The 14004-nt window shown below is 45.8% G+C and overlaps 1 protein-coding gene across 1 annotated transcript; it reads right to left on the bottom strand.

Annotated features, from left to right (window-relative positions):
• Window positions 1–271: 271 nt before the first annotated feature.
• LOC131095598 (urea transporter 2-like) lies at window positions 272–13048 on the bottom strand. The gene is made up of 8 exons (XM_058043558.1): window positions 12883–13048; window positions 10791–10980; window positions 10248–10376; window positions 7263–7455; window positions 5587–5734; window positions 3967–4101; window positions 1809–1858; window positions 272–541 (listed from the first exon to the last, which is right to left on the bottom strand). The coding sequence occupies exons 1-8, from the start codon at window positions 13046–13048 to the stop codon at window positions 272–274; spliced, it is 1281 nt and encodes a 426-aa protein (XP_057899541.1).
• Window positions 13049–14004: the final 956 nt, after the last annotated feature.

The raw sequence follows: 14004 nt of genomic DNA, 5'->3' as shown, positions 1-14004 counted from the left end.
TCTTCTGCCTATTCTTATAATTATTATTGATAAGAGGTGACTTTCAAGTTAACAGCCAGTGGATTGATAAGGCAGCTGTTATTATGTTACCTGAGTGCTTTTTGGAAAGCTTAGCTCAAGGGCAAACCGTGATTTCTCCAGTGCGGAATGCTGAATCCCCAGCCTGCATACTGCTGGCAAAAGTGATGCTGTGTGGCTGTGCTGCACCTGGGTGACGCCTGAGAAGCTGCCCCCAGTCTGCCCCAGGCTGCAGAGCTGTGGGTGCCTGCAATCAGTGAGCGTGGCGGCTCTTGGGGGTGCACAGGGGGGTGCCCCCACTGTTAACCCCTGAGCTGTCAGAGGGTTTCTGCTCCCTTCGCTTCTGCTCCTCCCTCCGGCTCTCCGAGGCCCTTCTCCTCATCCTCAGGTAGTAGATCCGGTTGGCTTCTGGGTGGGTGACCTGGCAGAGGGGCATTCTGTAGATGGCCGGGTTCTGGGAGGTGATCAGCAGGAAGAGGAGCGCCGAGAGGCAGAAGGGCCAGGTGCACACGGGCAGCCCGAGCTGGCAGGGGACACAACACACAAACAGCACTTTGGTACCATTTTTGGTCTCTGTGCTTATTCCTGCCTGTGGCTACACTCTTCCATGTGGGAAGCTGGGAGAGCCTTGGTTTCCCTGAAGGCACAGTGGGCACCAAATGCTGATTCAGCTGGCCACACAGAGGTCTGCTTTTCAGCTGGAGGGCTGCACAAAGCATCTGACACTGCAGACCTCAGTCCTGTCAGTGGTGCAGCTTCAATCCCAGTGCTGGATGGAACCTGGCACCAGCATTGAAGCAACTGAATCAGGCTCTGAAGCTGTGACCACTTCAATGAAAGCCAAGACACCCAGCTCACACATGGACACCTGAATTCTCTAACAGAAGAGCCAAATTCTACCCTCTCTGTTCTGTAAAATATGTATGGAGTGTATTATTCATGCATATTTCCACTCCCCAGTGACAATATCACACTGGCATCACATCTAACCCTCAGCCCTCTCCGTTCCCCCACCTCTGGACCTGAATTGAGGTTTTCCAAAAGCAAGATCACAGGGACAAAAAAGTGGGTGTCCTTTATCCTGATGACTCCCAAAAGCAGGTGTGCTTAAAGCAGCCCATATGTGGGGACCTACACAGTACTGAGAGGGTGCCAGATGAAAATGTTCAGTGCATGAAGCTGCTAGTTCTAATCTTTTTTTTCTTTTAAGTTAGTAAGTCAATTTAATTAAAATATGGTTTTGCTTTAATCTCTCAGATCTTAAAGAAGAAGCAGAGCCTGGCATTTCTGTCTTCACTCCTTTCTTGATTTGTCCAAATATAATAACTTTGTACTTAAGAGAACAGTCTCCCCCTCATTTTAGTTCTCATACCCAGTTCAAATATCAAGAATATCTATGGGCAGTGTTGGAGAAAGAGATTGAATGAAGAAAATGAGAATTTAGATAATTTGGAATTGCTGAAAGATAATGTTCAACTAAATATTTAATCTCAAACCATATGCTGTTGCTGTAACTCACATATACATGCGTAGCCCTATTGAGGATAACATGCTCCAAAGGTCTTTGAAATCTTTTTATCAGATATAAAGTCTTCAGGGGCACAATTCAGCTGACACAGGATTTGTACAAGACCTGCCAGCTGGCTGCAGCATTCTCATTTCAGTGTTGTCAAAGCTGACATGGAGAATTTTGAGGCATTTCCTTAATGTCATATTTGAACAAATCAAGATGCAGTTAAAAACAAAAATAAAGAAATAAACTTAAGTAAAACAGAAAATCCCATACTTACCACAGAGAGTGCATTAGCAAGAGCTGCTCCAGAGTAGGCACAAAATAATGCTGAAAAGAGAAGACCAAAGAGAGCTCAGGATGAGAAAAACATTCAATTCTCAATTCTCAATTCTCAAAAAACAAAACCTCAAAAGAAAACCCCCAGAAAAACCAACCAAAAAAAAAAAAAAAAAAACAAAACCCAAAAAACCCCCAAACCCAAGCAACATTTTCCAAATGCACAGCAAAATATCCTCCCAGATACCTAATGTGAGGATCCCTGCTAGAATTCAACAATTAGTTGAAATGCCCCAAGAGAAAGTGGCCTAAAATTGCACCAAGGGCAATCTAGATTGAGTATTAGGGAAAAATTTCTTCACAGAAAGGGGTGTCCCACCCCACAGCTGCCCAGGGCAGTGGTGGAGCTCCCATCCTTGGAGGGATTAGCAGCTGTGTGGATTGGCACTTGGGGATGTGGGTTAGTGGTGGCCTTGGCAGGACTGGGGGCACATTGATGTTCTTGGAGGTATTTTCCAACACAAATGATTCTGTGACTGCATTTTGTTCTTTCTTCTCTGTAGAGATGCATGGTGAATGAAGAACAAAGTTTTGTCAAGATGGAGTGATGGTGGCATTTCTTTTATCTTTAATTTTTTTAAAAAATTTGGCACTACCTGATCCACATGCAGTGGGAATTGCTGAAATTCTCCAGAATTCTTCAGAAATTCTCTGTCCTGTGCCTTCATACCACAACCAGTTACCAAAGGGTCTCTTTGCATCAGGATGCCAGAATGGCAGAACAGGAGGCAAGGTCAGGCACCCAAGGGTTAAATCAAGGAAGGAAAAGCTACTGAGAAACCCAGAAACTGTGCTCAGGACACTGAGATAAAGATAATTGGAGCCTGGGCATATCTTCACAGGAATGTCTTAACTGGGAAATTTCTCCAACTGTTCCCACAGTGCCTGGTTTTGGCTGCTGTTGGGTGTGGGGTCTTTGGGTGGATGGGTTTTAAACTGACCGGGTGCAACAGCTCCCTTCTTATGACACATTTCCCCCAGTGACACATATAATCAGGAAAAGGCTGCTTCTATCAATCTGTTGAGTTGCTAACTGGTTAAACATGCTCATGGATTAACTTGAGCTCATTCCACAAACACTACTTCCACCCTTTCTAGATGTTTCCATGTTATCAGGGTCTAAAAGTATTCTCTCTGTACTTGCACAATCAAGCCCAATGCTGTTGCTACCAGAGAAACAGCCCTTGCACAGTACGTATTTTTGGGACACACAGAGTAATGGTTGGCTCTAAGCCTGTGCTCCTGTCTTAGGCTGGAAGTGCAAGATGTGGCTGGGGTTGTGTATTCTATTGCTATCTGTGAGAGGTGGGGCAGTTATCTTCTGTTAATTGGGCCACCCTTTAAAACCAGGTGGGGCAGGTTTTTTTCAATCTCTTCCCCAGCCAATCCTCCCTCTTCTGTTCATGGGACAGTGAGTGTCCCTGCGTGGCTGATAAAATTACATCATCCCATTGGAACATGCTCTGGCCAGGGGGAGGAGCCAAGCATTCCTACCAGGATATAATCTGATATTTGGACCACAGAAGCCTTTTCCTACTGCATTCCCAGAGGAGCAGCTTTCTCCTCCCCTGCATTCCCAGAGGGAGACCAGGCCCATCTACACCACCACTGGACCTTCAGAGGAAAATTCCCCCCTTGTGCAGGATCCCTGCTGCAGCAGAGCCACAGCTGGCACTGCAGGAGGGCTGAGCCACCATGGGATGGGGCTGGGACACCACCCTGACACACAGGGGGGCAGGTCCTATTCTGACTTTGTCAGTGTTGTTTCGTATTACTACATTTTATTTTTATTTTTATTTTTTATTTTAATTTTTATTTTTTCCTAATAAAGATCTATTATTCCTACTCCCATATCATTACCCGAGAGCCTCTTAATTTCAAAACTATAATAATTCGGGGAGAGGGGGGTTTGCATTTTCCATTTCAAGGGAGGCTCCTGCCTTCCTTAGAGGACGCCTGTCTTTTCAAACCAAGACATCTCTTAATAAACTGCCCAAATTTTTGCCTTCCCTTTATGTGAAAGATACTTACCGCAGGCAAATGAGAGCAAATGTGGAAGATACCACAGGCAAATGAGAGCACATGTAAAAGATACTCACCACAGGCAAGTGAGAGCACATGAGTCTGCCAGGTCAGGGCGTAGAACATGCCCCCGATGGCAATGCAGGCCAGGGCACAGTTGTAGTTGTGTAGACCCAGGTAGATGCTGTCAAAGGGGGATGCAATGCTCAGAGCTGCAGGACAAAGGCAAGGCTGTGAGCTCAGGTGTGAGAGGAACATGCAGGAGGAGTCTGTCATCTCTTCCTCATAACATCAGGGTGGGTTTGTCTGTTCTCACGCACGCACACATGCAGGAAAAAGAGGATGTCAAAGGAGGCTCTCATTATTCTGGAGTTCTGATAATGTCCCTGCGGTGGAATTTGGCCCAGTCTCAAAGGCTTAATTCGGACAAAACTTCCTGTGTATTCACTGAGTGTGTTGTATCCACACACACAGATGGAGGATCCAGCCAGAGTGTGGGAAAACCTCACCTGGGTGTCCTCCTTGCAGAAAGCTGTGCTCACACACACACTGTTTACACCTCATATGTACCCTAATTTTGAATATCAGAGGCACAACTGCATGTCTTTTGTGGCAGCAAGCAGAGTTTTCAATTTTTCCTAGAGATCTTTGTGAGATATGGTCCAGTTACAAGAGGTAGTCACTCCACCTGTGCAGTGGAAATTCTCCACGGGGATGGGAGTTGGGGGATCTGCCCCAAATTTGACCTCTCAGAAACTTCTGTAGGATTTCTCACAGGCTTCAGGAGTACCAGTGAAAAGGAGAGTTCAATATGTAGTGCACAGACCACTAGCAATATTAAGGCATTTCCTTCTGTATTGTCCTCATCTGTACTCTGTTTTATCACCATGCTTGTCCCCAGAACTTTCCCCTGACCTTTCCCTTCTAGACTGAATGTCACACCTCTGCAAGTCCTGCCATACGCTCTTAGCCATGCAAATTGTGGACAGTTTTGTTTAAAATCATGAATATAACACATCTACATCATGTATAAAGTGCTTCAGAGCACAGAGAAATTTTTGGATCACTGTCTTTACCAAGGAATCAGACTACACTTATTCTGTCATCTGGATTTATTAAAATTGGTCTCTTAAGTGGCATTAATGTTATCTAACCTCTAGGGTCTGCTTCTTGTCTCTCAATATTGTTTCTCTCTGGTTAGTGGAGAGACAGGACATTTTTAGTGGCATTCATTTTGCTATTTTGACAAATCCACAGCAGGGCTGAGCAAACTGCATCCCAGTAAAGTCTGTTTCTCTTCCTTGGCTGATTAGTTCTGGGGCAGACCTTTGCTCGTGGTCGTCATTTAAAGCAATTGTGGTGGCAAGAAATCAGTTCTGAAAGTCTTTCTCCAGATTTCCTTATGGTCTCCATGGGATTTATCACATCCAATGGCTAGAGAGTTAAGTAAGGTGGAACAAACCACCTGTCTGAGTTACAAATCTAACAAAAAATGCAAAGTTTAAAGAAAACCTGCTTCTGTTGTTGCTTGCACTCTGTTGTGTGACCTTCGCTAAGAGCTTTCAAATTTAGAGACAGTTTGAAAGATGAGTGTTGTCCCCACTACGGCCAAGATGATACAACTTTAAAGTCTGGACAGAATCTGCCTTGGATCAAGATACCTTGGTTGCAAAAATAATTTGGTCGGTGTTTCTTACCTGCAAACATCCCCACAGCTGATCCAATTGCAGCATGCAAACAAATCAGTGGGGAGGAGATGAGCAGAGCCACAAGGAAAATCCCTCCAGTCCAGGGGTTTCCACAACCATACACTTGACCAATCCCAACTGGGATGGATTGTAAGAGCTGCAGCAGATGGCAGAAAAGTGCTTGTTATTTATTGTCTGTCTGTGCCCCGAGGGACACAGCAGATGTTCTATCCAAGATACTGGCTGAAAAGGGAAGGAAGAAATCCTGGCTCGGAGCTGGACTCGGAGCACCTCATGGAATCTCAGAATGGTTTGAATTGGAAGGGACCTTAGAGATCATCTCATTCCACCCCCTGCCATGAGCAGGGACAGCTCCCACTGTCCCAGGCTGCTCCAAGCCCCATCCAGCCTGGCCTGGGACACTCCCAGGGATCCAGGGGTAGTCACAGCTGCTCTGTGGGGGCCTCACCACTCTCACAGGAAAGGGATTTCTCCCCAATATCCAATCTAAACTTATTCTCTTTCAAATTGAAGCCATTTCTCCTTGGGGGGAACGCCTTCAGAAGTCCCTCCAACTGTAAGTAGTCTTTGCTACACAATCTCTTCAGGTATGTGAAGGCCTTTAGGTAGCCCCAAAGCCATCTTTTCCAGGATAAATAAACCCAGTTCTCCAAGCCTTCTCTTATAAAAGATTTGCTCCATCCCTCTGATCACGTTGGTGCCTCCTCTGGATTCCCTGCAGCAGCTCCAGCTCCTTGTGCTGCTGGAGCCAGGGCTGGGGCAGCTCTGCAGGTGGGCTCTCACCTGAGCCCAGGGGCACAGGGGCAGGATCCCCCTGCCCTGCTGCCCACGCTGGGGATCAGCCCAGGGCAGGGGGTTCAGGCTGGGGCAGGCCCAGCTCTCACCCACAGCACCCCCAGCTCCTTCTCCCAGGGCTGCTCCCTCTGCTCAGCCCCAGCCTGGGTTGGTCCCAGGGGCTGCCCTGGCCCAGGTGCAGCTCCAGCTCTTGGCCTTGTTAAACCCCATGAGATTCCCTGGGCCACTGCTGCAGCCTGTCCAGGTCCCTCTGGATGCCATCCCATCCTCCAGGAGTGTCAGCTGCACCTCTCAGCTTGGTGCCATCTGCAAATCCGCTGAGGGTGCCCTGGATCCCTCTGTCTGTGTCATTAATGAGGATATTCAATAACACTGGTGGCCAGATGGATCCCCTGGGACCCTAAACCATTCACCACAACCCTCTGGATCTGTTACCCTGTTCTCCTCTGGGAAGGTGACCCTTCTGAGCTAGAGCTAGACATGAGGGGACTGGGTATAAATGAGTTTCTGTCACTTTGAAGTCCTGATGTTTCCTCTGAATTTTCAGATTGCCACTGACAGTGTTGCTGATGTTTTTTTTAACCTGGACAGGAGGAGGTCATATCCAGATGTGTGCTGGATGTACACTCAAGACTAGTTTTGGGCCAAGCCAAGTTTGAGGGGAATGAGAGGCTCGGGTTCTCTGTTCCCTGAGGCTCCACCAGCCTTTCTGCTGGAAGAACCAGGACTGTCCCTGGGGATTCTCTGGCACTGAACCAACCCATGTACTTCTGTGAATTCTGACCCACATAAAAGCATCACCCAGAGGAGAACGCCTTCATGCTCACCTTCTCAGTGAAATGCCACAAACCTGTTGGTGTGAAGCTTACCAGAGGCACATTGATGTCAGACCAGGTGATATTGGGCACTGCCGCTACGGGCTTGATGAGGGTTGTGGGGAAGAAGGGGTTGTAGTGTCCTGTGGCTGCCAGGTACAGGGTGACCACAATGTTGAAGGGCAGAGTGAAAACAGGAAGGTCCCATTTGCTGAAGATGGATCCCAAAGCACTGGACAGTACTGGGCTGAGAAAAGGAGAAGAAATAGAATTATGACTTGCTCATCACAATTTATAGTGGTGAGACAGCCTGCCTCTTTGGTCATAAAATGATAACTTTGGCAAATAAAGGCCAATACAGTTCCTTGTAGCAATGCCAGGTGGTGAATACCTTAATAATACCTTAATCTGCATCAAACAAAGAGTTGTCAAAAGCTGTTTGTCTTTCTGAAGAAAATAAAGTCCCATCCATGTATGCATCCAATACAGCATTTGAGCATGGACAGAGACAGGGAATCTGACTTACTATTCAGTTTAAAATTTGAACAAAAAACAGAAAAGGAAATTTTGGGAATGTTACGTGAAGAACTGGGGAAAACTTCAGGTGGTCTAAAAAAGCTGCTGTCTTGAGGAGGCAGGAGGGAGTTGGAAATTACCCAATTTGCCTTTTTTTTGGCCTTTTTTTGTTTTGTTTTGTTCTTGTTTAAACAGTTTGAAGGGTATCAGGAGATGGGTTGGAAGAGAAATAAAGCAGAAGAAGTGATCAAAGGCAGTGGAAAATCTTCCATTAAGAAAGATAAAAATATTTACTGTGCTGGACACTGTTTCTGGGGACTCTGAGGCCCAACAGAGTGTAAGATGGAATCATCACTGTAGCAGAGCTGGGCAAGGTGCTGGTACTTGACTTCACTCAGACCCTGACTGATGTAATTTTGTGCTGCCCAGGTATCATCTGAAATCATACACAGTTTACTGAAAACTGAGACTTGTTTTTAAGTAGCTTAATTGAATATTTTTATTATGCAAAGTATTTGGGGTGAGACTCAACCTAGAGTCAAAACACAAAAACCATATAAACCTTGAAATACCATGGCCTTTCCCAAAGTTCTTGTCTGTAGAACCTGGAATATAATCTTTCTTTGATCTGCTTTCCTCAGGACATTTCCAGATTCCCTGATTTCCACTTGAAGTGTGTGTCCTACATGAAGGACTGTATGGGAGCATATTGGCAAGGTAATATCTGATTTTTATGGATCTCAGAAAGCTCAAGGAAGAGAAGAAATTGCCAGTCCTTTGTGCAAATGGCCAGTGTTCTCCTTCCAGCTGAGCTCTTCAGCTACAGGTGAGCTGAATAGCTCTTATGGTCTACTCCAAGTAGCAGTGAATAAAAAATCAATTTAAAGACTTTAAGTTTTTCAAGGAACTGGATTTGAGCCCTAGAAGGTCATTAAGCTGGTTATAATAAAAAACAACTCCATCCAAGTTATTTGACATTTCAATAGCAACATCTTGTGTCCTGCTGTACAGATACTATCAGTGGGAAAAATGCTTTGTTCTCCCTGTGTAATCTCAGATGAAGCCTATTCTTTTTTTGACAAGTTTGGTTCCCAAAGGAGTTTACAGATTTCCTTGCTTGCAGCTGTAGGGAAAAAAAAATAAATCAGTACTTCAGTGAAAATAGTGTCCTAATTTCTGTGCTGAAATACAAAGCTTCTGTCATTTACACATCTTGTCAGGAAAAAAGGAAACAGTTAAATAAATGCTGACTTCTAAAGCTGAAAGTCAAAGTATCGGTTAAAAAAATCACTGAAGTGTCTGATTTTAAAATATTTCAGCTCTACCCTCAAGACTTGTGAACTAAACAATGAAGAAAATTTTGAACAAAAGGCCTCAAGGAATTCTGGCAGATGAGACAAACTAAACATTCTTGCAACATGTCCTGGGTTTTGAGAGATTGTTATAAAATGACCTTTGCTGAGAATGACTAAAGAAATGATATATAAAAACAAATCTGATCTTAAAAGCAGTGAAAATCCAATAATGGTTAGCATCTTACTGCTTACAGTGATAAAATGTGAGTATTAAATTAATTTCAGCTAAGGCTGTTAAACAGATTCTGCAGTGCTGTTCAGATCCATATTTAAAAATGGCAAAATTTAATCCTGGATGGACATAGCCTGTTCTTTGGAGCTATTTGGAGGAATTAATTCTGCTCATGACTGGTTGCACATCCGAGAAGGAGAATATTGAATTCAGCCCCAGGATGAGCACAGGGTTGATTCAGGGCTTGGATGAGGAAGAAGCCTTGTGGTGTTGGGTGCAATGACCTCCATCCCATGTGTGTCCTGCTGCTGAGAGCCATTTTCAGAGGCCTGGGGTGGTGCTGCTTTGCCTGTGTGCTGCAACCAGTGTTTCTGTGCCCTCAGCTCCTACCATGTCCCCCACGAGCTCTGTAAGGTGACAAACACAACTCTCCAGTGCCATCAAGTCTGGAGTCACTGGCACAGGGCAGAGGGGCCCTCAGTGTGCCTGAGCTGCTTGTAGGCGGACCTATCCTTTGGGAATTGTCCCTAGGAGGAGTGATGCCTCAGGTTTTGGCTTTTATTTTCAGATTCTGTGCCGCTTTACTGTGTACTTCTGAGTTTCATATTAGGGGATGGTGAGCTCTCTTCACAGAGCAGGGAGACAAAACAATTCCTTCTCTAGCTGAGGATCAGGGACAAATGATCCAAATTTCAGGCCCAAGAGCATAAACAACGTGGACTGAAGGGAAAAAAACAAGCGACATGAACTTAGACAATTAACTCCAACATTTAAATGGACCAAAACTTATAAAAATGAGGGACCCCATGACCGGCAGTCCATTTTGTGTCCATTTTGGTTCATCCTGGGTGTAGCCCTGTCTGGGCTGTTGTGCTGCCCAAGGTGGATCCATTGAGGCCTTCTACTAAATGGAGGCCTTCCACTTTTTTCTTTAGCTCTGCCTGGTCTCTGTTTCTGGGTCAGCCTTCAGGAGGCATGAGGAGCAGTGGCACTTACCAGGCCATGGAAATCACAGCCACGGGAGGCAGGAGCCACCAGTAGTAGTCGCCCTTGTCAGAGTAGACGGCCATGAGCAGGCCCACCAGGATCCCGTTGTAGCCGTGCAGCCCAGCCGCGATGGATGACCTGCCATGGGAACAATTGGGAGGCAGAAAGCTTTGCTGAAGGCAGCCCATCTCTGGGGCCCACAGAAACGCAATTTCTAAGCGTCCTGCCCCTGTGAAAAAGCAGTGGGATTACTGATGTACTGCCTTGCACTGGTGTGTGGAAAGGGGGAAGTTTGGGAGCTGCTGGATGATGGAAGGGGATCCTGGTGCTCAAAGGACCTGCATGGTTTGAGGATGGCTATCAAGGAGAAAGAACTGTGTGTTTTCAGGAAGACAGGCAGCCACAGGGACAGGCCAGCTCTCCTTGGCCCCAGCACTGTCTTCACCTGAGTCTTCTGTCTCTAACAAGGCAGGGTGACCCATCAGTGAGCTCCAAATAATATCACAACCATCAATTTTTATTAAGTGCACGAGGACACGAGGTGCCACCTACCTGTCCTGGCTGAGGGCCAGTGCAGTTAACGTGGACACAGTAGTTCCAGTGCAGCCCGTGAGCATCCACCAGGGGCTCTGGATGAAAAGCCCCACTAAAATGATCAGCCCACTGAGAGGGTTGTTGACAAACATCACCTGAGAGGTCCCTCGCAAGATCCAGTCCACCAGCTGAACCATTAAGGGCTTGCCTGGAGGAGATCAAGGCAAAACACTATTGGAAATGCATCATTTTAGCAAAGTACAATCATTGCAGCCCCTTTCTGGGTATAGAACAGAGGTGAAATATTAACATTTCTGTAAAACATGTCTCTGATTGATTGTTGTCTCTGCATATTATCTGGCACTTGAGAATTAATAGGGATGTACTGGGTACTGCTATAAAATTTATGGAGGGCCAAACACACAAGTGATTATTTATGGTTGTCAGAGAATAGTCAAAGGATTATTTGCATGGTAGATCACTTTAGATTCTGCTGTAAAATCAATAATGAGACAGACTCTTTTTGGTGTATAATTCAAATGCAGGGGGGGACTCTGAAAATACTTTGTATGTATATAGGGAAATACAGAAAATATAGGAAAAGGAAATGATCTCGCTGTTTTAGGAAGAAAATCAGCAACCTAGAGCATGAAGGTATGGTGTATATGGGAGATGGGGGTCAAAGGTTTCTAAAAAGTATTCTGAGAGCTAAAGAACCTAAATTAGAAAGCAGTAATTATAGTTTGGACAATACTCAGGGCAAAGAGGCATTTCCAGAGGACAAAGAGTTATTGCTCTTTGGAGAAGGTTATTGAACCTGGACAGAGTAAACAGATACCTCAGGTGAGTGCAGGAGGAAGGTGGGATGAAGGCACTGCAATAACATTTTGCTGCTTGTTCTCCTACTGCAAATTGACTTGAGTTTTTCCTCTGACTCTCTTCTGGGAAAACTGCAACCATTTCTAAACTGCTGTGTGTTATTAAAGGATGATGCAAGGAGAATGGTTGGGAAAGGGGAGCTACTTCCATGAACAAGATGTTCAGATGGTCATACAATGTGCATATGCAGCTTTTATCTTCTACAAGATTTGAAATTAATAATCTTAATTTGATTGTTCATTAGATGCAGCTTAAGGTGCCAGGGTATTTTCTGAATATGGGCAATGACTTATTCCTAAGAATTCCTTCCAGGCAGGGTTAAGGAGGAAGAACAAGGAGGAGGAACAGGTTTCTTAGAGGAAAATGTCCAGGCTTGTCTGAACTAATCTTAATTAATATTTGGTGTTGAGCTATGCAACAGGTATCAGCAATACACTTAGTCTCAGACACAAGTATTAGCTGTAAAAATTCAAATATAACAGAGGACAGTGGCCAAAGCTTTCCAGAACACTGAATAAGAAAAGTTGTTGACAAAGCATGAACCACTGGAGTAAAGAGAAAGCAGGAGGAGATATTCCCCTGTGTCTGGGGATAACACTGGTCTGGCTATAAATGGATGCCTCTTTTTTCTCTCCCATTGCTGGAGGTGTACTGCTAACAACCTCAGCCTTGACAGAGGACCCACAGTCTTACGCAGCCTCTCAATCCCCAGTAATTATGGGTATCTTGGACTGTCTGCTCATGCATTGCTCCTGCGTGGACAGTGAACCTTTGAGATCAGTCCTGGCTTCTATCTTATGGCATTGTAAACACCCTCTCAGTGCTTATTGCTCCCCCAAGGCTGGGAACTCAAGAGCCTCTGCCTCTATCAGGAGGCAATTCCCCATCATTAGCCCACAGATGGATGAGAGACAGTGGCTGGTCCAAGGCAGGAGACTCAACGCCCAGCCCTGCTGTGTGATTCTGGCACTGCTATGTGAAACGTGATGCTAATGACACGTAACTGATTGAGTGTGAAAGACATCTCAGGACTGTGCCAAATTTTGCCTGCTGACATGGTGGTGGCCAGAAGATGCAGTGGATTGTCTGCCTGAGAGTGGGACAATTAAAAGGCCAGAGTTTGCGATGAGCTTGGACCGTGCTGCTTCTGCTCTGCCTCAGGGGGTAAAGCACATTTCACTGGAAGTACTGATGGTGATATGGATATCCCCAAACACATCCTTCTGCTTACTTTTCATCCACTCTCCATATTCATTCATTTCTCCTGTGAGATACCCAAAACTATGGTGGATCCAGTTTCCACTTCTCCACAGCAGGTCCTGGGCTCTTGGCATGTCCTTCTTGTACAGCTCCCTCTCATTGGGAAGTTCAGTCACAACGATCTCGCCCAGCTCCATCCTCTTTTGGGTGATGGTAAAGGGTAACTGTAAATCACAGAGACAGTGTGTTAGAAAAACCTTTTGGGCTGGACTCTGACAACCGCCAGAACCCAGTGGTGGTATCTTTTATCAAAGATAGGATGTTTATAGAGAAGAGATCTGCCAGATCCACAGCTGGGAGTGGTGTGTGCTGCAGTGGTGTCTCCTCTCAGGGATGGGGCCCAGGCACTGCCCTGCTGCTGTCATGGGAATGTGGCACACACACAGAACTGCAGGGGGAAAGAGAGACGTGGCATGGGTGCCTTGCAGCATCCCACCCTCACTCCAGCTTCTGATGCAGGCCTGTGGCAAGCTGCTGGTTGGACATGAGATGCGACATCTGCCAAGAGACTGAGTAGCACCTGTGTGCTGACCATGCTTGGCTGGGTGTAGCTACTGTGGCAGGTGCTGAGAAGGGAGCCTGCTGAAGTTTGTCCAGCACTGAGCTGGAGACAGTGCAAATTGCCAGTACAGCAGCAGAGAGTAGAGGACATGGAAATACAAGAGGAGAGGCTGAAGTGTGTGTCCTTTTTGATGTTGTGAGTTTGTGCTTTTGTATATCACCAGGAATCTATGATGCTCCTCATTCCACATCTGCCTTTGATAGAGCAGCAAGAGCAACCTGGGGTAGCATCAAAGCGTTGCACAGAAATCAGCATCCACATGTGGCTTTTGACAAGGATAGGAGCATTGGCTCAGGGCTGCATGCTTAGTTAGCAGGTGAATATTCAGCAGGAGTAGGGGTTTATTAATTTTCCAATTACAGTTGTGGGGCTTTGCTCATTAAAAATCTATTACCAATGAACATTAAAGAAAAAAAAAATACACAAATACACTGTACTGCAGCCCGGTGAGCTACACTGCAGGTCACACCCTCAAAATTGCATCCCTGCTGCCGGAGGGAGCCTGGCATCAGCTGTGGGATCTGCTCTGGT

Source organism: Melospiza georgiana, chromosome Z (genome assembly GCF_028018845.1).
Source record: "Melospiza georgiana isolate bMelGeo1 chromosome Z, bMelGeo1.pri, whole genome shotgun sequence".
Taxonomy (NCBI): domain Eukaryota; kingdom Metazoa; phylum Chordata; class Aves; order Passeriformes; family Passerellidae; genus Melospiza; species Melospiza georgiana.
The sequence above is the reverse complement of the archived record's forward strand: the minus strand, read 5'-3'. Positions and strand labels throughout refer to the sequence as shown.

What these genes read in the sequence shown, in the direction of transcription:
- LOC131095598 (XM_058043558.1), bottom strand. Translation starts at nt 13,048, where the DNA reads ATGGAGCTGGGCGAGATCGTTGTGACTGAACTTCCCAATGAGAGGGAG. An exon ending in CTGACATCAATGTGCCTCTG is followed by an intron (nt 5,735 to 7,262) that starts GTAAGCTTCACA and finishes CATCTGCTGCAG; the next exon opens with CTCTTACAATCCATCCCAGT. An exon ending in AGCTGTGGGGATGTTTGCAG is followed by an intron (nt 4,102 to 5,586) that starts GTAAGAAACACC and finishes TTTGTCCTGCAG; the next exon opens with CTCTGAGCATTGCATCCCCC.